Genomic DNA, 24,929 nt, shown 5'->3' on the forward strand with positions numbered 1-24,929 from the left:
CAAATAATGGGCCAGACAAGCACTAGTATTTCCGTTGGGTGTTCCTCTCTGGAGATCCGAAGAACACAGTAGCTGGCAAGTTGCTGACAGTCTGGAAAGAGGCCATTAGTTGGAAGTACAGTATTGTGAGAATTATCTATTTGGTTGTTGGATGGCCAAACTCAGCGGGCAAGAGGCGAGTACAATAGTGAATTCTAAAAACCTGATGCTGGAGTGGGTTAGCCCCCAGAACATCCGGATTGGGGTAGCCCAAAACAAAGAAGTCCTGTCTTCCTAGTTCCTTTGTTAGGAGCCTAGTGAGAGAGACATTTGGGCAGACAAAAATGGGATCCAGTTCCCACACCTCATTCAGGTCCTTCCGCCGAGTGTATGAGACCCTGTGGAGTACACACACGTCCGTGTGTCCTGAGCCAAGAAGGACTCTGCAGCAAAGAGGAATGGTGATTCTTATACTGGGCTTCAGGATTTTATATTCTTAGGTCTTCCCCATGCTGGCCCTGGCATTATCTTAAAACACAAAACACACAAAGGGTGTCTGTCTGTTTTTCTCTTCTTATTTTACCTTCTCTTTGTTTTTTACCTGTTTGTCTCAGTGCTAATGAAAATCGCCAGTGCCGCATTCTTAGAAATCTACTATTAGTGCATAAAAGTTCTTCCATCTAGTTCTTGGGAGTGGGGATCATTTTTCCCATACAATTTTGTCCCCTCTTCTTCGAGCCCTGACCTAGGAGGTCACCTTCATGCAAATGTGGACAGTTCAACTTCCAGGGTCATTTCTTTTTTGCAGTGACTCTCTGATTAGCCTGGACACATCCATAAAAATGACCTTAGAGGGTAGGCACCCAACCACCAGAACTCCCAGTGTTTCCCATCAGACCGTTCCTGATAACTCTAACCAACTTCCAACAGGGGCAAGAGGCAACCTCAGACTGTATCAAAGGAAGCTGTGTGGACCCACAAATCTCCTGGCCTCAGGAGGAAGTCCACAAAATAAGCATAGTCTTGATTTACAGTCGTGGTAGGCATTGAGCTGGTGAGCTGGTCGTCATACAGGCAATCACCAATTAGCAGACAGATTTTTATTTTGAAAATATATATATGTATATACATTATGTACAATGTATGTATTATGTTTTAGGATATGTGTGTATAGTTTTTATATGCATTTTATTAGTCTTATAGAACTCAAAACATAATTTCTCCTAGAGGCAATGTTCCAAATAGTGGTTAAGTTTGCAGCTAGCCTACTATAGAATTGTTTTTGGGAAAACTGTGCTCCCCATGTCAGCTTGAAACTCAGAATGAAAGAAACAGTTCTCCATGTTCTCCTTCCTATGGTTTCAGGGACAGAAATGACTTCTGTTCACATCAGAAACAGTATCATAAACAGCTCCTTTCCATTGAATGTGCTGTGTGCTATGACTGATGCCTAGGTGGCTGTGGGAGCCCAGCCTCGTCTGCCTTCCTGGACCTAGGCTGTTGAGAGAAGGGGAGGCTGATGACACCGTAGCTAAAGAATTAAGCTCCCTGGCTTTGTCAGCAGCAAGAAGGAAGCCCCCTGACTTGGGGTCAAAAAGAGGACACCCTTCCCACTCTGCCACCATGGTAACCATTTCTGTGTCAGGAGCATTTTTAGTCCAGAGCCTGTTGGGCAACCAGCAGCGCAGATCAAGTGTTAGAAAGTCCATTGTTAAGGAGCTTTTCTTCCAGCCTTTTCCCCTTTCCACGGCAGACAAGCAGGTCACCAATTTCCATGTTGACATTTCTCCCATCCCTTCTGTAGGTGAAAAGCATGGCCCAGTATGTACATAACATGGACAAACGGGACAATTTTCGGAGGACTCGTTTTTCCGACCGTTTCAAAGATGACATAACTACTATTGTTAATGTGGTCACCTCGGAGATTGCAGCCCTTTTAGTAAAACCTCAGAAGGTAACCGTGTCATTTACTGTTTACTTTCTAAATTTTTTACCTTGAGCGTATGTTATTTTCACAATCAGAGAAAAATGAGCATCATCTTAAAACAGTAATTAAAATGTAACTAACTATATGTGGCAACTAAATGCTTATATTATCCTGGACAGGACCCTGGGATAGGGCTGGGAGATTGCCATAAAAAATTGCAGTACGAAATTGCAATAGTTTAAATTATTGTATCAATGTAGATATAACAGAGAATATTCTTATTCTTAGGAAATACACCCTGAAGTATTATGGTGCAAATGGGAACATTTGCAACATACTGTCAAATGGTTCTGGAAAAAAATTGTATATATAGAGGGAATGATAAAGCTAAACGTAAAATGCCAAGTGTTAAAGAATCTGGTGAAAGGGCATACAGGAGTTCTTGTACTATTCTTGCATCTGTTCTGTAAGTTTGAAATTATTTCAAAAGAGAAAGTAAAAAAACAAAATAAGAAAATTTTAGAGGGTAACTATAAAAGTTGAGGCAGCAGTGGCAATTATTAAAACCTTTATCATTATTAAGAATTCGTATAATACCAAGAAGGTTTCCATTTGGTTATTTCTCATGGCAAACTTTGATAGAGCAGCAGTGTTATCTCCATTTTGGCAGGCGTGAAAAATGAGGCACAGTGAGGTTGATCAGTTTTCCAAAAGTCACACCGCTAGCAGCACAGCCAAAACTGAAGTTGCTGAGCCCAGAATATTCAGACAGTTACATAAACCATCCGGGAGTGGCCCACGTGGAGGATGCTGGGAGCGCAAGGACTTGCCCCTCAGTGATACTGTGGAAGCTTCTCTGTCAGGTCTCCATCCACCCCAGTGGCTGGTCAGCTTGGCCTGAATTTGCAAAGTGCACGTCGTAACAGGAAGAATGTATTTTCAAATCATATTTTCAATAGTGTCAAAGAAAATTGATTTATCATTCTGAGAACAGAAGACATAAGCATGAAAAAATGAATCCCAATTGCTCTGAAGTGCTGTAAAACCCCTCATAAATATGAGCACTGAGAAGTATTAAAAACAAAAACTCTGGCCTCAATTCATGTAAGAGTTCACTCTGCTGTGTCTAACTCTGACCTCTCTTAGGCTGAGAGTGCTGCCTAATTGGAGAAAAAAATTTCTTAGGTAAAAACAGATTCTTTTATCCTGATTAGATTTTCTGCAATAATCCTTATGAATTAAGAATCTGTCTTATTGAAGATAGTGAATACATTTCAAATTGGTTTTACCAAAATAGTAATTACCAGAATCAAATAAATTATGGTAGAGCCAGATGAAGAAATACAAGGCAGCCATTAAAAAGTAGTTTTGAAGGGGCTGGCCCCGTGGCCGAGTGGTTAGGTTCGCGCGCTCTGCTGCAGGTGGCCCAGTGTTTCGTTGGTTCGAATCCTGGGCGGACATGGCACTGCTCGTCAAGCCACGCTGAGGCGGCGTCCCACATGCCACAACTATAAGGACCCACAACGAAGACTATACAACTATGTACCGGGGGGCTTTGGGGAGAAAAAGGAAAAAAAAAAAAACTAGTTTTGAAGAAATATTACAAATGTAAGAAAATGTTCATAATATAATATTGAATGAAAAAAATTAGGACCCAACATTGTACTCAGAGAAAGAGCTCAATTATATACGTATAAATATACACACAGTAAAAAGGACTGGAAGGAATGTAACTAAATATACGGTAGATAAAGAATTACTTGATTCAATCTAACACTCCTGGCATCAATGAAGGGCTAAATTGTATTTGCTACAATTTTACAGGGTGACCTGCTTTGCTCAGTGTCTCTTAGAAGGACACTGGCTGAAAAGAAGGACCTGTCTCTCCCAGCTTTCCCACCAGGGACCTGGGAGTTCATGACTGGGGCTTACCACAAAATCATTTGAGTGTTTGTTTGTATGTTTGTTTTTAAGGAAAACGAACAGGCGGAAAAGATCAACATCAGCCTGGCTTTCTTTTTATATGACCTTCTCTCACTCATGGATCGTGGCTTTGTGTTTAACCTCATCAAACATTACTGCAACCAGGTGAGTGTTCCCTGATAGCCATGGTGTCCTTGCTTCCTTCTCATCTGATGTGGCGCTCCCTGCCATGGGATGCTATCGTATTCATTCCCAAGTTAGACAGTTTGACTTTTGTACATTCTGGGTTTTGTGGTCCTTTCCTCACGTCATTGGTTTTGTGTCGTGGACATCCCTAGACACACTCCTTTCATGGGTTCCTGGAGCATTTACCAACCCAGCACGGAAGGCTCAACAAGTAAATCTATGGGAATTGAAATTTAGTAGTGATATGATCTGCCTTTTTCAGTTTAACATTTAAAAGAAATTACATGACTGTAGCATTCAGTCTTTGACCAGGTACAGAATTCAAAGTATGACGTCTCTTTTCACGTATTAGGGTAATTAATTAAATTGTGGTTGTGAAATTCTGACTTTAAAGAACTCTGATAAAATCAGTCAAAGAGACTGAATTTCACTGAGCACAAAGCAAATATTTTGTAATCCAAGAGCATCTTATCAGTGTGATCTCCCCAAACTTTTAAATGGAATTCTTCTTTTGTCCACTGTCCCCCTCAAACTGTCCCAACAATAGCAATATAAGTAGCAGCTATTATTGTTGCTACTCCTTTTCTTCCATATCCTACTCTAGCCACCAGTACCACTATCGTTGCCATTATCACCACTTTCTGCCACCGTTGTCATCGCCTCCCACTCCCACCATCACCATCTCCATCATCAGCACCTCCACCTTCACCATCACTGTCGCCACCACTGGTTTTCCCCTATGGATCAGGCACTGTGTTAAGCACTTTATAGAAATTGTATCCTTTAGTCCTTGTGAGGTGTTATTATCAACATTTTGCAGATGATAAAAACTGAGGTTTAGAGGCGTTATGTAACTTGTCCAGGGAGGAAAGAGCCATGTCTACCTAACTCCAAGGTACAGTGGACTAGTCAATCTGTTCTGCCAGAACTAGCTCTCTGTGGTTCATCCCTTAGTGACTTAAAAGTCATTCAACTTCTATGGGTCCCATTTCCTCATTTGTAAAATGAAATGATCTCCTCCCCCCCGCCCCCCAAAAAAGATCATGGCTTTCCTAAAGGAACTCCTAATAAGGAAGCTGACTTATAAAAGAGAATCCTAAGGAAATTTCAGAAGTCCCAGAGCACCAACATCTTGTGCACCCTGACATCCTGACCCTGGTGGATCTTCTCTTTCAGATTCCACCAGAATGGAGCGGTAGAGGACTATGCCATTCCGCTTTGCCATCCCTCTTAGGTGTTTAGGATTACAGGTCGTTGGATGGATTGCAACTGTAAATTAATCTGTTTTTCAAACTTTTAAGTTGGGCATATGGAAAGAAGATGCTAGAACAACACTATAGGCCCAGGGTTAGCTGCTGTTAAAGAAAAAAGTTACTCATGACACTTGTTAAACAGTAAGCCAGACTTCATTCACGACTATCATGATAGGTATAAGGACTACTGTGATGGGGTTTTGCAGTAGGAGGGAGAGATTGGGCTCAACTCTGAATATAACAAGGAAAAGGGAATTTATAGCCAAGGAGCAGGGTAGGGGTCAGTGGATGAAATATTACTGAGAGCAAACACCAGGGGTAGGGTTGGATTCTGGCTAAACCAACCTAACAGGATTCTTGCTGAAGGCAGACATGCTGTCTGACCGTCGCCTGAGGGGGTCAAGGGTAAGGAATTTGGTCAGATATTGAGGGTGATCAGATATCAAGAGTGGGGATTCTGGCTAAAGTGATTTAGCAGAATTCTTGCTAAAATCAGGCCCTTGAGGAATGCCCAAAGGGCAGGCCTGTTTGAAAAAGAGCCTAGAGGACCTTGACTAGAGTGTGGTCAAGGAGAGAATCTTTGTCACTGCTCACATGTGGGGGGTTTTCATTACCAAAAGGCAAAGAAAGCAATCAGACTAGATATTTATCTGCCCTGCAAAGGCACGTTTTAATTTTCTCGTTCTTTCCTCGCTTTTTTCTTTCCGTCTCTTTCCCTTTTTAATCCTTTCCCTTTCTTTGAAGTTAGAGCGTACTTGTAATTTACCCTCTTTCTCTCCCTCTTTTCCTCTCTCAGCTGCCAGAGAGCCTTAGACTAAGAGACCTGTGTTCTAATTCCAGTGATGCCATGAAACCCCTCTGATTTTGGAGAGCTTCCGCATTTGAGGAAGTAGCTTCCTGGTCTGCAAAAAGACAAGGCTGGATTAATTTACTCAGGCTTTTGCATTCTGATTCTCTGCTCTATGTCTGCCAGAGACATCCACGCATATTACTTTGCACAATTGGTAGTACACAGGCCTAAAAAGATCACTGGCCCCAGTCAGTGGTGATTTAAGTCATTGGTCCCAGCCACCTAGATACAGTATGAACGTCATACCTGAGACAAGTTCTAATCTTCCAAAGTCCTCTGATTTTGTCCTTTTACGTAACCTGATTCAAACATTCCATCATGTTTTCTGTCATTTACAGACTTTGTGACCATGAGTATAAATAATCTTAGTCTTTTATTAGTCTTAACAATAGACAAATCTAGTTTTTCAATTGCTCTGTGTCACTTTCAATCTGCCACTAAGTTAGAACCCATGCTTCGGAAGGGCCTCTGAGGCTACCACTGTGGGTCCTGACCTTCGGAGCGGATGTTTCAGAAAGTGCACCTTACTCTATTCTAAACATCACTCAAATTATTTTTGAAATTTCTGTCTTTAATGAAGTCTCAAGGGACCTATGAAAGGTACCTACAGTGTGGCCTTCTTTCAAGTGCACATATCTTATGCTTTCAAGTTCTGAGAGCTGACTTGACCCAACAACTCTTTGTGGGTGGTTATTCAGTGATAGGTATAAGACCAAGTTCTAATCAATTTGCTCATGGCCCCCTTGGTCCAAAATCAGCCAGTAATGCACATTGGCCAAAGTGGGGGTTCTTGTTACTGTTCTTTCACAGCCATCTTATGTTTATTTTTTTCATAATAAGTAATGGTATTCGTTTCAAGTAAATGTCTAACTATGATTGATTCTGTAGGCAAAATGCCAGAACACAATGGTTTCTCCTAAAATGGCTGAAAATATGTGCTCATTTAAATTATATAGTTTATAAAACTACTCTTAAAGTGCATGAAGAGGAGCCATGTCTATTTGCAAGGACGCGATGCTCAGTTTCCTGTGCTGGGACAGGAGAGTGTTTATATGAGGATGTACTGAGAGGCTCCGTCCATCAAGACCCTCCTTTCCTTACTTTGCCTTAAGAGAAGCTGCCTCTGAGTCGCAGGCCCTAGAGTCTGGGTCCTTCGGTTGTCAGCTTACCTGAGGGAGGCAAGAAATGTCTTCCCAACTGTCGCCTTTGTTAGCTTCTCATTGCTTATTTCATGGTTGGTTTGTTTTAAGGAAGATTTTTCATGAAAACTCTCCCAGCTTTCTCTTTCTTTCTCCTCTACTTCCTCCCCTCCAACTCTGGGCCAAACCCCTGGGCTTTTTTGCAAAGACTACATACTTTCCTAAGTAATTTGATGCCTTCATCTAGGCAACTGGTTTGAGAACTTCCCAATGGGGCCTTTAATTAGAGAACTACAAACGAATGCTTGTGGCCTTAAAGTCATCCTGTCATATTCCATTAGTTTTGTGTGGCCCCAGGTGGGGTCAACTCCTTTCATTTAGTTTCTCAGACACAGTGGGGTTTTTGTAAAATTAATTATATTATGTTACACTGGAGACGTACCTCCAGGTTATTTTCACCACAGGCTTACCATGGTACTATAGATTTGACAAGGGTCAGGACAGGAATCCTCGTTTTGACAGCTGTTAGTCTAGAATTATTAAGGGGAACAGTAACAGAAGAAAACTTATTGGGCTTCCGTGTAATGCAGAGTTTGCCATCCATTGCACTGTCCCATTAATTTTTATTAAATTGATTGCCTGTATCTGAGGAGAAAGAATATTTTTGTGTCTGTCAACCTCAAAACCATTCACCTTACAGTAAACGCTTCTTTCCTCTTCTCATTTTTCTTTCCAGCTGTCAGCCAAGCTCAACAACCTTCCAACGCTCATTTCCATGAGGCTGGAGTTCTTGAGAATCCTCTGCAGTCACGAGCATTACCTCAATCTGAACCTTTTCTTTATGAGCACGGATACTGCTCCAGCATCTCCCTGTCCCTCCATATCTTCCCAGGTAATCGGCTACTGGAAGAATTATTCAAGCTATTTCATTTAATTAGCTTAGTTTAGTCGTTTATTCCTGTATAGGTCGGTCTTCTTAATCAGAAGGCAAATCAAGCTCTTTAAACCAGATCAACTGATCCAGATACACACCCTATGCTCCCTGAAGTTGTACCATCTAACTAATCATTTTCAAGCTAGGTGATTGGTTTCTTCCTAGGCTCAAGGGTCCCTGCTGAGACCAAGTAGGACAAGGAATCCATATGTACTATGAAAATTTAGAAATTTGTAGAAAAGTCACGTATCTTCCTTTGTCTGACATTAGTCATCTTTCCACTTTAGCTTGACAGTCTCCTTTGCTCACTTCCCTTTTCCTAAACCCCAGCACTATAAAATTTATGAAATTGCAGTTTTCTTTATATTGCTTCCGAAATGATCTAATAGTGGTTTTTAACATGGACATTATATCGTTAAACTATCCTAGAACTTTCTGCAGATATTGTTATAGAATGGAATTCAGCACAAGTCCACCTTGAATGACATTCCAGATAATTTAGCTCTTGAAACGCTAAAAATATTTCATTATAAATTAATCAAATAGTTTGTTTTATATAGAGTGTATTTCTAACAAGTCTTGACTAGCCAAGAAAAGTAACATTTGTATTAATATTTAGAGACAAGGCTTTGACTGACGTGGCCAGTCTTTTTTTGTGGAACAATATTTCACTAGTTTCGGTGGGCCCCAAATTCTACAGGATGGTAAGAGGTATTATCCAAATACAGGATTCCAAAGTTAAATGAGTTTGCAAACCCTGTGTTAACAGGTTTCTTTTTAGGACATCATCCAAGAGTTTCTAAGTTGTTAATGTAAATTGCAAACGCCCGAGGGGTGAGGAGGAAGTGGGAGTCATTCCTAAAGTGATGCGACTATGGAAACCTATTTCCCCTCATAGATGTCTCAAGGGACTAGTGTCCTCTAGAAAAACTTTAAGGAAATGCTGTTGTATCGTCACATTACATTTACAGGTAGCTCAGAGCGGCAGGAAAGATTTCTCAATATTAGGTTCTATTTCTGTTGCATATTCCTTGATCCTAGCACAAAGGTGAAGTCTTGTCTTCTTAATTAAAAAACAATCTTAGCCATTCATGCCAGATGACATGATCCAGATGTGAGCTACATGACCGTCTTCTGGAGGAAGATTAGCCCTCAGCTAACTACTGCCAGTCCTCCTCTTTTTGCTGAGGAAGCCTGGCTCTGAGCTAACATCCGTGCCCATCTTCCTCTAGTTTATACGTGGGACGCCTACCACAGCATGGCTGCCAAGCAGTGCCATGTCCGCACCCGGGATCCGAACCAGCGAACCCCGGGCCGCCGAGAAGCGGAACGTGCGAACTTAACCGCTGCGCCACCGGGCCGGCCCCTGAAGTCTTGTCTTCTTAATTAAAAAACAATCTTAGCCATTCATGCCAGATGACATGATCCAGATGTGAGCTACATGACCGTCTTCTTGTGAACTGGGGAAGATCTGACTGACAAGGGGCAATTCCAAATATGCTAACTCTGCCCCACGTCCTCTCCCACATCTCCCTTCCAACTGCCCCAGAGAGTTAGCAACCCAGGGGCCAGGCCCAGCCTGCCCAAACCATAAAGGGTTTCCAGAGACACTGTAGATTCTCTTAGGGAAATATAAAGTGTGCCCCCAAGATAAGAGCACAGGAATTTCCTAGGGCTAGTAAACCTGACACTTCCCTGCCTGACACCACTTCTAGTTCCAGGCCAGCAAAATTCAGAGAATGTGCATAAGCCACACACAGAAGTGTAGCTAAGTACACAGGGGCCTCAGATAAAGGGGGCAGATTGTTATGGAGGCATTTCTGCTCACAGCCACACCATTGGATTCAGTTCCTGTTTCCTTATATTCAAATGTTAGCCTAGGATTGTAATCTTCAACTTTTGATTTGGGGTGGGGAAGGGAGCGGTATTCATTTATAACAGAGCCTGAGTGCTTTATTTTCATCTTTCCCAACTGGCAGCCCTCCATCTGTGGGAATGGGAAAGCCAAGTGAACACTCGATACCTCAGTTTCCTCATCTGTCATGTGGAGATACCAGTGGTACCTGCCTCACTGGGTAGTGCTCACAAAGCCCAGCCATAGCATGTGCTCAATAAATACTAGCCATCATGATTTTAATTCTAGTTCTTGATACTCATAGAACTGCTCCTTCCATTTCCGTAGAACTCAAGCTCCTGCTCCAGTTTCCAGGACCAGAAGATTGCCAGCATGTTCGATCTGACTCCAGAGTACCGCCAGCAGCACTTTCTCACTGGCCTTCTCTTTACTGAACTGGCTGCTGCCTTGGATGCTGAAGGGGAAGGGTATGTTTCTGACATTTAAAATGGAGTATGAAGCAAAAAAACAAAGATGCTCCTTACTAAAGATTGCAGTCTGACCTCTTGTGCTTGGTGAAATACTCTTTCACTAGTTCCAAAGAGTGGATGCATCTGTGTTTTGAAAAAATGGTACCAACAGGAAGGTGGAAAGGCATGTGGGAAGGAGAGAAAACATAAAATGGCTTTTTTCAGCCACTTATTCACTGAGAAGAATTTGCCAATGCTAGTAAAGCAGGCTTCCCAGGGATGCTTTGATTAGTAAACTCCTCAGGAACAAAGCAATTTTAACACATGCCCCTGGGTAATAATCTGTGTGCACACAGAGGCAGCAGCAAGATGCCACTTGGCTCAATGCTGACAAAGGAAGTGGCTGCTGATGAGAGGGCAGTTGGACTATGTCCAGGTTGGGTTTCTTGCAAAGAGACCGTCCCAGACTAAGAGAGATGCCACAGGTCCAGGACTTATAAATCCTTTCACCTCTTATAAACCCGATCATCCAGGGGCATGTGGCAGTATCTAGCCTTGAAGTTAACAGACAGGGAGGGTGGCAGACTACCCCCTTCTTCTTTCTTTCTCTCCCCATGCTCCATGAGCCATAGGATCAGAAAACCATTGCCTACCTGATTGGACAGAAGGAGACAATGCCTTCCAAAATATTATACATTCCATTCGGCAATTACTGAATGCCCACCGTGGGGCAGACACAGTTGAGTGTTGGAGTATATCAGAGATAGTGCATAAAACAGACAAAATGCCCTCCCTCATAGAGCTCACCATTCAGGGACTCAGATCCCAAGATCATTAGGATTGGGAAATAATTTAGATTCATCCCTTTGGTGTTCAAATTAGGCTTGCAGAATTGAAGGAAGTTGCCCCAAGTTACGTAGCAGAACCAAATCCAGAGTCTGGTCTCCTGAGTCCCTCGCTAGGTCCCACTCTCCACACCACAAATTCTGCCTGCCTGGGGACTATGCCTATAACTCATACAGTCTTTTCTTCCTCTGCTAAAGAAGTTTCTGGAATAAAGTACACTGGTTAATGGCAGCGTTTCTGTATGTTACAGATTTTTGTCTAATTGGAAGTTCTCAATTCTCTCAAAGTGCTTATAACTTAGTGAAGGAAACAGGACATCCATGCAGGAAACAATTATAGGAGCACATCCGAGTTTGCGTAACTGCACTGACAAATGTACTCTAAGCACTTTGCCCATACTGATCTTGCCTAAGTGAATGCGTGTCTCTGTCACCTAGAAGGGCAGTGTGGAAATCTCATGTTCTTAGCTCTAAGTTCTGCCTCCTTCCAGAAATTCAGGTTCTAAGTGTATCCTTAGAGAGCTTCATTTTCCAAGGCTTCCATTTCGTCTTCTCTCAACCCTAACTAAACTCCTCTCAGTTTTCTCAGCAGAACTTTCTACCCTATAACTAACATAAATTTCCAAAGCAACACCAAGTGCCCTGAGTCATATGCTGAGAAGGAGATTTGAGCACCTAGAAAATTGCCTTCATCTGCAAACACACACTTTTTCTTGATTGTCCTTTAATAGCACTGCTTTAAGTGATGTCTGAAAGTACTCTTTGGTATTTACATTAGCAGTAGTTTCTACTTTCCATTTCCTTCTAGTGAGATGTCTAAGGAAACAGCCCAGACATCTGTTTTGATTTCTTGTTAAAATTGTTCACATAATTTTACTAGCAACAGAGTAGAGTATGTTCAGATGTCATCATGTAATTATGTTCAATCAGATAGATACACTCTTCAAACACACACACCCTTGGTACCTTCTCTACCCCCCAGACGGTAACTAATTAAGAGTGTCATTCCTTTGGCAACGCAATAATCCCTGATTGCTGAGTTGTCAGTTATTCTCCTGGGAAGTCATTAGAAATACTGTCACAGACTTTACCATGTGGGCTAAAACCTCAGAAAAATCTTATGCTTTAACAATACTTGCTCTGGATCAATACTTCCTTTTCTGCCAAGACAATTTATAGACTCACCAACACCTGCGCATCTGTGGTGCAAGGGCCAGTGGGACACATCTCAGTACCTGGACCCGTGCAAGGAACCATGGCTCCAGTTTCTCATGGATCTCCCTAGAACCGCCCTGACCTCGAGGTGTCCACAAATGTCCACATATCATTAAATCCATAGTGTTCTACAAGCATGTGGGAATTATCTAGCATCTTTGTGTTACACTACCAAATATTTAAAGAATGAATTCCTATCCTACACACACTCTTCCCATAAATACAAGAAGAGATAACACTTCTCAGCTTATTCTGTGTGGCCAGCATTACCGAAAGCAGATAAAGACATCACAAGAAAGCTGCAGACCAATATGAATATAGAAGTAAATATTCTCAACAAAATACTGGCAAACTGAATCCAACGATATACAAAAACGATTTATCATAGCTAAATAGGATTTATCACAGGAATGCAAGATTGGTTTAACATCTGAAAATCAATTGATGTAATACACTATACAAATAGAATACAAGACAAAACTCGCTCACAGTCATCTCAATAGATGAAGAAAAAGCATTGGACAGAATTCAATACCCCTTCCTGTTAAAAACACTCCCCACATCCTATAGGAATATAAGAGAATTTCCTCAATCTAATAAAGGGCATCTATGAAAAACCCACAGCTAACATCATATTTATTAGTGAAAGACTGAATGTTTTCCTTCTAAGATCAGGAACAAGACAAGAATGGCCACTCTTGCTACTTCCTTTTTTTTGAGGAAGATTAGCCCTGAGCTAAAATCTGCCACCAATCCTCCTCTTTTTGCTGAGGAAGACTGGCCCTGAGCTAACATCCGTGCCCGTCTTCCTCTACTTTATATGTGGGACGCCTGCCACAGTATGGCTTGCCAAGCAGTGCCACATCCGCACCCAGGACCCAAACCAGCAAACCCCAGGCCGCCGAAGCGGAATGTGCAAACTTAACCACTGCGCCACCAGGTTGGCCCCACTCTTGCTACTTCTATTCAACCCTGTAGTGGAAGTTCTACCCAGGGCAATTAGGTGAGAAAATGAAATGAAAGTCATCCCTATTGGAAAGGAAGAAGTAAAACTATCTCTATTCACAGATGATATGATTTGTTTATAGAAAATCGTAAGGAACCCAGGAAAAAACTATTAAAGGTAATAAATGAGTGCAGCAAGGGTGCAGGGCACAAAATCAATATACAAAAATCAATTATATTTCTATACACTTGCAATGAACAATCTGAAATGAAATTATGGAAACAATTCCATTTGAAGTAGCATCAAAAAGAATAAAATTCTTAGGAATAAATTTAACAAAATAAGTTCTAGACTTGTACACTGAAAGCTGTAAAACACTTTAGACAGAAACAAAGAGATCTAAATAAATGGAGAGGCATAACATATTCATGGATCAGAAGATTTAATATTGTTAAGATGGCAATACCCCCTGAGTTGATCCACAAGTTCAATGCAATTCCTCTAAAAATTCCAGCTGGCTTCTTTACAGAAATTGACAAACTCATCCTGAAATTCATGTGGAAATTCAAAAGACCCATTATAGCCAAAACAAACTTGAAAAAGAACAAAATCAGAGGACTCACATTTCCCAATTTCAAAACTTACTACAAAGCAAAAGTAGTCAAGGCTACGTGGTTCTGACATGAAGATGAATGACATCTATAGTATATTGATCAATGAAATTAAGAGTCCAGAAATAAATCCTCACATTGATAGTCACTTGGCTTTTGACAAGAGTGGCAAAACAATTCAATGGGAAAAAAAATGTTTTCAAAAAATGATACTGGGATAACTGGATATCCACATTCAGGAGAATGAAGTTGGACCCTATCTCACACCATATACGAAAGTTAACTCAAAATGGATCACAACCCTAAAAGTAAATGCTAAAACTATAAAACTCAGAAGAAATCATAGGGATAATCTTAATGAAATTGGACTAGGCAATGGTTTCTCAGATCTGACAGCAAAAGTACAAGCAACAAAGAAAAAAATAGATATTAGATTTCATTAAAATTACAACTTCTGTGATTTATAGGACATCATCAAGAAAGTGAAAAGACAATATACAGGATGGGAGAAATATTTGCAAATCATAGATCTAATAAGGGATTTGTATCTAGAATATACTTTTAAATCTTACAACTTAATAATAAAAGGACAAATACCCCAATTTTTTAAAGGGAAAAGGATTAGAATAGACATTTCTCCAAAGAATATATGACCAATAAGCACATGAAAAGATATTCAACGTCATTAGCCATTAGGGAAATGCATATCAAAACCAGTTAAGGGCGGCCCCATGGCTGAGTGGTTAAGATTGTGTGCTCTGCTTCAACAGCCCAGGGGTTCACAGGTTTGGATCCTGGGCGTGGACATGGCACCGCTCATCAGGCCATGCTGAGGTGGCTCCCACATAGCACAATCAGATGGACCTACAATTAGAATATACAATAATGTACAGGGGGGCTTTGGGGAGAAGAAGAAGAAAAACTGGTTAAATACCGTCTGTCTTAGTTCCTTTGGACTGCAATAACAAAAGTACCATAGACTGGGTGCTTATAAACAACAGAAATTTATTTGGCACAGTTCTGGTGGCTGGGAAGTTCAAGATCAAAGCACTGGCAGATTCTGTGTCTGGTGAGGACCCACCAGTTCATAGATGGCCATCTTCCCTCGGTGTCCTCACATGGCAGAAGGGGGCAAGGGAGCTCTCTGGGGTCTCTTCTATAAGGGCACTAATCTCATTCATGAAGGCTCTTCCCTCATGACCTAATCCCCTCCAAGGCCTCACCTCCAAACACCAGCATTTTGGGGATTAGGTTTCAACCTATGAATTTGGGAAGGTCACATTCAGTCCGTCGCACCTTCATACCCACTAGGATTGCTATAATAAAAAAGACTGATAATAACAAGTGTTGACAAGGAGAAAATGGAACCTTCATCCACTGCTGGTGGGAATGTAAAATGGTGTTGCCACTGCTGAAAACAGTTTGGTGGTTCCTCGAAAGGTTAAACACAGAGTTACCATATGATCCAGGAATTCTACTCTGAAGTATCTACGCAAGAGAAATAAAACTTATATGCACCTAAATAAGTGTACATGAATATTTATAGCAGCAGTCATAATTTTTAATAGGCAAAAATTGGAAACAATCCAAATGTCCACTAATTGATGACTGGATAAATAAAATGTGATATATTCATACAGTGCAATATTGTTCAACAATGAAAAGGAATGAAGCACCCATGCTACAAGGTGATGAACTTTAAAACATGCTAACAGCAGCCCCACGACTAGGACACAGGCAATGTCTCTGGATTCTACGGACTTCTACCCTGTTTTGCTTGGTTTTCCTATTCTCACCCATTGTTTACGGGCATTCTGGTCAATCTCCCTTCACCATAACCTCTAGCTTTCTGTGTTGTGCCAACAGGATCAGCAAAGTGCAAAGGAAAGCTGTCAGTGCCATCCACAGCCTGCTAAGTTCTCACGACCTGGACCCGCGTTGTGTCAAACCAGAGGTGAAGGTCAAAATTGCTGCCCTTTACCTGCCATTGGTTGGCATCATTTTGGATGCTTTGCCGCAGCTCTATGACTTTACAGGTAATGATGCCTTCTGTTTCCTTCTTTGGATTGATGGGGACCCCTGCCAAATGCCCCACTGGAATAAGGTTTGTCCTTAGCTCTGGGCTGCCACGCCTGTGTGAGCAATTCTCCACGCCAGTGCTCTCCAGACCTGTTTAACATAGGCCCAAATTGGTATTTTTTTAAAGAGGCACATGACCCTGTGTATGTTTTTTATTTGGAAATTATTTGTTTGTTTGTTCATTCATTCACTGGTCTGCTGGTGTACAATGAACTTTGTAAACCATACACCACGAAAGGTGAAATAATAACAGAATTTCTCTCTTTAGAGATTGCTGCTCTAATGCCTTGAAATAAAAGTGGTCTTTTCTTTTATGAATGGTGAAGCAAAGAGGCAGACTCAAATGAACCTATACAATCGTTCCATGCCAAAAAATATCATGGCGTCTTTCAGGATTAGGAAATTCTGCCATGGCAGATGAATTTTGCCTTTGGCACTAAGCCTGGTTCTAAGGTTGGAAGTCAGCATCTCCCACTTAGCAGCAAGAGGAAGGAATACCTTGTCTGAAAGGGGATGGCGCACCTCCTGAGTTTATTTGCGTATTATGGTGTGAATTAGGGGATGTAGACAAATGAAACTACCTGAACCTGAGAAAAACAATCCCATCCGCCTACCTCCTCCCAAAACACACACATGAAAGATTCCGATCGCTTCAGAGTAGTTCTTGCTTTTCCCTCAACTCAAGGGGAGTTCTTAGAAATTACCATGCCACTCTCTTGACTGATGCCGGATGCTGAGGGCTGCTTGCCTGAGCCCAGCATCCTTGCAGGCAGTCATCCTCAAAATCTTGGACCTATCCAGGTTTTCCTGCTACTCCAAATGCAGAGTTGCACATGTGACTACGTTACCATTGTGGTGACAATTTTTAGCTCATAAAAATGAGCCCCCCAAAATAGGCAAGGAAATTAAAGAAGGAAGCTTGGACACAGGGGTGAGTGGGCTGCACAGTGAGATGCACAGAGCTTCCTCCGGTAGTGCCCGACTGGAGGGCAAATTGAGAACAGAGTTGTCTTCAAAATTTAAAGATGTATTTCATAGCGTGGCAGGTGACTTGCAGGCCATGTTTAGAATCTTCACCTGGAAGTTTCTAGAAAGTTTCATTCGAAGACCTATGACTTGTTTGTTCCCCAAGCAGGATACCACCTTAGCACACATTCTCCAAAGCTTCCCTGTTGATTAGAAATTTTCCAAATCAACCACTTTGGATCAGAACCTTTCAGCACTTGGTCTTTGAGCCTTTTAAATCTCAGTGGTTTCTTTCCGTATGCAATGAACTTTATGGCCATGATGTAGCTGACAAGTGGGAAGACAGTTAAAGTATTCTATTATTATAGGTAATATTATTACAGTGCATCTATTACATATGGAATCTTCAGATTGATAAACTAATAAGAATATAGTCTTTAAAAAAAGATACAGCTGAATTTAAATTCCAGCCAATTTATTACTATATGTGACCCTTGAAAAATTCCCCAGCCTTCCAGTGACATCTCTTCCCTTTCCTCAACTGTAAAAATGTGTTAACAATGTCTACATTTTAAGGGTGTGATAAAGATGAAATGAGAGATCACCTAAAAAGCATTTAATGCAGCAAATGTTTATATCCTTCCCCCCTTTTCCTATAACCATGACCCTACGCATATTTAGGGGAAGTAAGAATGCATCCTCAAATTAATCCTGATAATGATATCATTGTATAATTTCTATGTGCTATTCATTTTACCATTTGTTTCAAAATCCAGTTTCCTTAAAAAGCAATGGTAAATTATTATTTTAAAAAATTGAGTTCTCAAAAAAAATTGAGTTCTCTTTTCAGAATTTTGGTAGATAAAAATACTGTTCGCATTCTAATTTTTCTGAGAAATTGAAGGTCCAAATACTTAAAATGTTGACAGGTCTAACAAAATATGAGTTTTTAATTAACCAGTTGCAAATGTTTTAACACACTTTTCTAAGAACTGCTTAAACAAATACTCTTTCTGTGTGTGTAATTGGTGGTATTCTTAAAAACCAACCTTTTAAATGGTGGGTGCTTTTTTGTTTGCATACATCTAGATCTATGTATAAATATAGATATGTCTATATTACATAGATACAATAAACTAACATTCATCCCAAACATTTGAAATTTAATAAATTATTGCTGAATTTGTGATAATAGCTTATTATTCAATAAAGTACCTGTTTAAATCTGTAATTATAGGTTCATTTCTATTTGGTCATTATTTAAAATATATGAATAAATTTTTTAAATATTACAAGTAACAGGAAAGTGTTATGAAAGCATTGAAAATTTTTATTTTTATAATTTGAAAAATTAGTTTTTGCCTAATCTTGTGCTGGACATTTTGGCTTTTTTATTGGCCGGCCTGCATTTTCCTATGGATGGCAGCAGATAATGCTAAACATTTGTCAGGTTTAAAATTACTGTGCTGACTTAGTGACTAATAAATACCAGTCATACATTGGGTATTGGGTAGGGGACATAGAAAAACACTACCTTTGGCTTGACATCACCAAAGGTTTTTTTTAAGAATTTTTCTAGAGCAGTTTTAAATTCAAAGTAAAATTGAGGGGAAAATACAGAGATTTCCCATATACTTCCTGTCCCTACACGTGCATAGCCTCCCCTATTATCAGCTTCCCCCACCAGAGAAGTACATTTGTTATAGTTGCTGAACCTACACTGACACAATGTAGTCACCCAAAGTCCATAGTTTACTTTAGGGTTCACTCTTGGTGTTGTATATTCTAAGGGTTTGGGCAAATGTATAATATGTATCCATCAGTGTAGTATCATACAGAGTAGTTTCTCTGCCCTAAAATTCCTCATTTCTCTGCCTCTTGATCCCTTTCTCCCCACTAACCCCTAGCAACTACTGAATTTTTTACTGTCTCTGTAGTTTTCCCTTTTCCAGAATATCATATAGTTGGAATCCTACAGTATGGAGCCTTTTTAGATTGGCTTCTTTCATTTAGTAATATGCATTCAAGTTTCCTTCATGTTTTTTCATGGCTTGATAGCCCATTTCTTTTTAGAACTGAATAATATTCCATTGTCTGGATGTACCACAGTTTATTTATCCATTCATCTACTGAAGGACATCTTGGTTGCTTCCAAGTTTTGGCAGTTATGAATAAAGCTGCTATAAACATCTGTATGCAGATTTTTCTGTAGACCTAAGTATTCAGCTCCTGTGGGTAAATACCAAGGAGCAAGACTGCTGGATCATATAGTAAGACCAATGATGTTTTTATTGCAGCTGCAGATGCCCGTAGTGGAAAAAATCGCTCCAATGGCTCAGATGAAGAACAAGAAGGGACCAGTGCCATTAACCAGAATGTGGCACTGGCCATAGCTGGGAGTAATTTTAATTTGAAGACAAGTGGAACAATGCTATCTTCCTTGGTATGTTGGTGCACATTTCTGTGGTTTATTTTTTGTTTTGTGTCTTTTCCCATCATCTTCTGATGGGCTCATTCTTACATTCGCCCAGAACCCAGCATCATAGAGCAGGCAGTGAGATTTCTGCCTCCTTGCTCGACGCTGGAAGAAATCGTTGTGGGGCTGGCAACTGTGGAGGGAAATGGCACATGAGGCGGCACACAGTCAAACAGAGTCTGGCAACCGCAAATTGAGTTCAGGCAATCTCAGTAGTGCCAAGTTCAAGGCTCAGAAAACCAGGAAAGAGGGGAAAATCTGAGACCACTGCAAAGGAGGTCAAACCAAGGCTCCCTCAGGTGGAAGGCTTGAGCTATGTTTGTTCTCTGTGTTCATCATTCCTACTGTGTCTGCCTCCAGAAAATGATTGAAGGGGGCCAGTCGCTTGGTAGAGCCCTTCTTAAGCAAAAGACTTCAGCCTTTCTAGGTCCCCAGGGGGCCTAAGCAGAGTTGTTTGTCTCTGTCCTTCTGCACAGACTCTGTGGGCTTAAGGGGGCGTCCTCCAGGAGTACAACCTCTGATTCATCTGAGGTGGATCTGTCTCTGTTCCTCAATGAGCTCTGGCTGTCCCTTTGTCAAGACCGCACTACGTCCTCCAGCTTAATTTAACTTGGCATTTCAGTGTAGGGTATAGATCTGCAGAGAACTCAGTTCTCTCCTGGGAAGGCAGCATCTAGACCTAACTCATCTTTACTGGAAGACTTTCTCCTCTTCCCTCCGGCACTTAGTAACCCCCATTCCCCAGCACACCCCCATGCAAGTTGGAGAGCAAGGAGGTAAGAAAGAGAAAAGACACTTGAGATTTGACATCACTCATCCTATAGTTTGATCAATATTGTGTTTTATGACCTCCTCCCCCTTTCCAGTATCCATCTTACCAAAGTTAGGGGCTTGAGGCAGGGGGTGTCTTTTCCATGGTTATTTGCCTCTACTGGAGACACTCAGATTCCCAAAGTTCACCCATTGAAGGGGATTCTCTGTGAAGTTATAGTACACCTAAAGATTTCATTTCTCCTCGTCACCCTACTCAGAAAAACCAAAGTTAGAGTAACTTCATAAGCCCTCTCATTCCCATCCAAAAGTAGCAGTCCCCTCCCACACTCACGACTACCTCGCTGCGGTTTCCCCGCTGCATTCCATTGGATATTAGCTGCGCCACATGAATCAAGGGTGCAGCCACATATTGTTCTTTGGGTTGATTTGATGAGTAACACAAAGTGTGCTCAGCCCTCTAAAATGAACACTCATGGCCAAAGAATTAAAGCAAGTAACCCGAGCCCCACGCCCTCCACCCTAGGAAAAGATAAATTGTCGTTAAAGGCCCGTTACAGAGGACTCCGCAAAACTATGGATTTGATTAATTTGTTGAGCAGCTCATGACCCTTATATTAGACTTCGGACTCTGTGACCAAGAAGCTAAATCTTGAACAGTTAGGGTATTTCTGGAACCCAGCCAGGCTAGTCTTGGGCTATAAGTCCAACCCTTCAGTGTCCAGCTCGAAGGAGAAATACTTGGAGATCTTAATTAGCAGCCTGGAAGGGCCTCTGTATCATTGGAGATTGGGGGTGGGGGGGCAGGGTCAAGGTCCAGAGTGGACCACCAGACCACACTACTCCTGAGACAGAGGGCGCCTACAGTTACCTGGCGGAAAGCCTGGTTCAAATACTGCTCCAGGCGAGCCCCTTTGCTGAGCAGCCCAGCTCAAAGAACACGGCCTCCCCTGCTCAGGAAAGGGAGAGATCCTGGACATAGTTCCCCAGCTAAGGAAGCAGTACAGTTACTGTGTTCTAAGAGATTAGCACCCCTTAAGCTTTCGGTGTTTCTGCTGCTCAGCTTCTTCCCCCGCGTCCATCTCCCAACCCGCCTCTTTCCAGCCCTACAAGCAGTACAACATGCTGAACGCCGACACCACCCGCAACCTCATGATTTGCTTCCTCTGGATCATGAAAAATGCTGATCAGAGCCTCATTAGGAAGTGGATTGCCGACCTGCCATCGATGCAACTGAATAGGATTTTAGATCTCCTTTTCATCTGTGTCTCATGTTTTGAGTACAAGGTATGTGTGGGGCTGCTCAGCTTTACCCCAGCTCTTATCTCCCAAGTTCAGCCCTGCCTTGTCACTGTTCCCCTGGATTTGGGCAATGGAAGGATCATTAATTTTTCTTATTTCTGTATTAAAATCCATAACCTATTTGCATTATAGATATGATAATTCCACAGGGAAAGCATCTCTGCCTTCCACAGAGAGAACCCTATTCCTGTTAACAGGCTTTCAGCCACAGGAACCCCTAGAACAGCGTCTCCGTGTAGCACATGTCCAAACTGGCTGCTGTCATTGTGGGGCATTCTGTTTTGAGGATTCTCTCCATGGGCAGAGATCTCACCAAACTAAATGTCCTTCTGCCTCTCTCCTGTCCAGGGAAAGCAGAGTTCTGACAAAGTGAGTACCCAGGTCCTGCAGAAGTCGAGGGATGTCAAGGCCAGGCTGGAAGAGGCTTTGCTCCGCGGGGAAGGGGCCAGAGGAGAGATGATGCGGCGCTGCCGGACTCCAGGTGTGTGAGATCGGCCCTTCCCTGCTTTCTGCTGGGGAGTTTTGTACCCTTCGTGGGAAGGAATGTCCTCCGACATGCTTTGACACCGTCACTTTCTGAAGACATGACGGTAATAGAGACAGACAGCTTCTAGAATGCTGTGCATGATGTATGTCATCGTAGCCCTGTGCCTCTAAGGGAAAGCTGCTTTCCTGAGATCGCAGGAACCCTGGAAGTGTCCCCAAATGGTGTCTTCTATGTAAAACTTGTTGGTAAAAGGTCACCTTCAATAATGTGAGTCATAGGATGAGACAGAATGGTGTCTCCCTCAAGGCTGAAGCCTCGCTGTGGGACATGTGACTAGTCTATCTGGAGCAGTCAAGAAACTGGATAGTTCTGGTTCGAAGATCATATCCCCAAATCATTCAGGGCACTGTTAGAATGGAACCAACCCCCCCAATGGTCTCAGAGCATTCCAGTTCTCCAGGGACCCCACCACACCAGGAATGATTTCAAAAAGGCTGCGCTCATCACTGTAGAATAGAGTGAAGCACTCAGCTCCCCTCAGTCTTATTCACTGTGCTCCAAGTCAAACAGAGTGATAGCTCCTTCTATGCAATGGGACTCAACGGCCGGGAACTTGGAGGGAGCTCAGATTTTTCAGTGGTTGTTGGGCACCCTCATTCAACACCTATACTCTCCTTTGCAATAATTCAATGAGAACCCCCGATTTCACCAGAACCCTATGTTCATGAGAAATGTGGTCACCAACACTCCAGAAAGGCAGGGCTTCTTCTAAAGCTCTAGCCTGTCAATCACGGAGCAGGCCAGCTGGGACGTGGTCACGGGCATGTCTCCTACCAGCATCCAGCATGGACTCTAATTAGCCAGAGAAGCGGTGCTGAGTCTCCTCAGTTAGCCTGTTAGGGAACTTCTGGTTATCTTGAAAGGTTTCACGCTAATCAAATTCCTCTCGTGCATTTCTTAACTCCTAGGGAATGACCGATTTCCAGGCCTAAATGAAAATTTGAGATGGAGGAAAGAGCAGACACATTGGCGGCAAGCTAATGAGAAGCTAGATAAGTGAGTAACTCAGCAACTTTGTGCTACTTTTACCTAAAGTCCAAAACTATTTTTCCCAGGCTACTTGTATTACTGAAATAACTACATCCTTCCAAGGGTAAGAAAATGAAACATCATTATCTGCGTAAATTCGGGTCATCCAGGGACCCAGGATAATTAAGGTATAGGGAGTTATGATTTTCAGCTCTGAAACATTTCTCACATTGATAAGCATTTAAAGAAAACTAATATTTAGCAATCTCAGAGAGCTTAACCAAAGCTGCTGATGGGGGGCAGGACAGGGTACCACCTCATCATTTCAATCCATATTTCCACTCCAGGAATGTATACAAAGATCTGTATTCAGGGATATTTATGTCAACATTACATAAAATTATTTTTTAAAAATTGGAACATTCTAAATGCTTAAGATTAGGCAAATATGTTATGAAATATTAGGTTGGCATTAAAATGTTTTGAAATCATTTCAATGACATGGGAAATGCTTATGATATATTAAGTGAACAAAGGCAGGATAGACACTTGGTTTTAGAGTATAATATTAAATCTCTAACTACATATAGTAAATACATTTTTAAAAGACCAGAAGGAAATTTAACAAAAAATTAACCATGGTTTTCTTTGGAGAATACAAGTAATTGATGTTTTCTTCTTTATACTTTGCTGTATTTACTATAATAGATATGTATTATAATGTATATTATTATCATAAAAAAATTCTAGAGAAGTAAAGAAAAATCCTGCTTGGATTGCAACATATGCTATATACGTATTGCTATATATGCAACAATTTGGATATATGAGGGCTAAAACTAAATTGTTTGAAAAGATAGCACATGTCTGCTATTCCTCTTGGCAGCAGGTAGCCCACTGAATCTTAGGGTTCACTGAACAAAACATTATATGGCTAAAGACAACCCCCCACACACACGGCCAGATGTAAGTAGGGTGACCCCATGGCGTATAAGGCACTCATCATAAGGGGTGGGCGTGGGGCAGATTTGACTAGCACTGTTGTTTTGTTAGTAAATATAAATTACTGTCTTTGTTGTTAACATAAGAATGAATCTTTCTGGTCCACTTATGGGACTTTTGGGAGTCAAATTTATTTTAAAACATGAAGGAGATAAACATTTTTTTTATAGGTATTACTTCGAAAGCCCAGTTGCTGGTCTTATGGATAATGTGTATTTGCTTTGGGTATTTTATTCTTGCTCTAAGTTCCCTGAACTGATTTATAAGATCTTTGGTTCTGGGAGTCTGTAAGTTCTAGTTCAGGCAATGAATCGCCCCCACCTTCAAAAAAACGTTAAAGAAATGCGAATGTAGTGGGGTGCTACCGAACTGCTCAGATGAGAAGGCCGTCCACTCTGTGCGACTGAAGGAGCTGCACAAAGCGTGCTCTGCCTGGGCGTGTACATCAATGTTTTGGGAAACCGTTCCCTTTGGTTTGCAGAAACAACACAACATGGAGCCTTTCCGTGCAGGCTGACCCGATTCTCTCTAGGTCAGCTCTCAGCCCTGAGCTACACAGGGGCTGCTCACTGTCAGAGCCAAGAGTCACCAATGGAGAGTCTCAAGGGCAATGTTGTTTGTTTTGTTTTGTTTTTTAAGAGAAACCATGGTAAAATTGTGACTGCTCGATTTAGCTACTTGGAAAACTTTTTGTAATTATAATAG

General features: G+C 41.6%; 1 protein-coding gene across 3 annotated transcripts in view; it reads left to right on the plus strand.

The window, feature by feature from the left end:
* The window catches only part of DOCK8 (dedicator of cytokinesis 8), a 200,742-nt gene that overhangs the window by 139,816 nt on the left and 35,997 nt on the right, over nucleotides 1-24,929 (plus strand). For all 3 annotated transcript variants that reach the window (XM_014846768.3, XM_044757028.2, XM_014846769.3), the window contains 9 exons: nucleotides 1,784-1,933; nucleotides 3,881-3,994; nucleotides 7,994-8,149; nucleotides 10,374-10,513; nucleotides 15,979-16,148; nucleotides 19,455-19,600; nucleotides 21,509-21,691; nucleotides 22,055-22,187; nucleotides 23,162-23,249. In XM_014846768.3, coding sequence (XP_014702254.2) covers nucleotides 1,784-1,933; nucleotides 3,881-3,994; nucleotides 7,994-8,149; nucleotides 10,374-10,513; nucleotides 15,979-16,148; nucleotides 19,455-19,600; nucleotides 21,509-21,691; nucleotides 22,055-22,187; nucleotides 23,162-23,249 — 1,280 coding nt within the window. The remainder of the gene's footprint in view (nucleotides 1-1,783; nucleotides 1,934-3,880; nucleotides 3,995-7,993; nucleotides 8,150-10,373; nucleotides 10,514-15,978; nucleotides 16,149-19,454; nucleotides 19,601-21,508; nucleotides 21,692-22,054; nucleotides 22,188-23,161; nucleotides 23,250-24,929) is intronic.

This window comes from Equus asinus, chromosome 23 (assembly GCF_041296235.1).
Source record: "Equus asinus isolate D_3611 breed Donkey chromosome 23, EquAss-T2T_v2, whole genome shotgun sequence".
Lineage (NCBI taxonomy): Eukaryota > Metazoa > Chordata > Mammalia > Perissodactyla > Equidae > Equus > Equus asinus.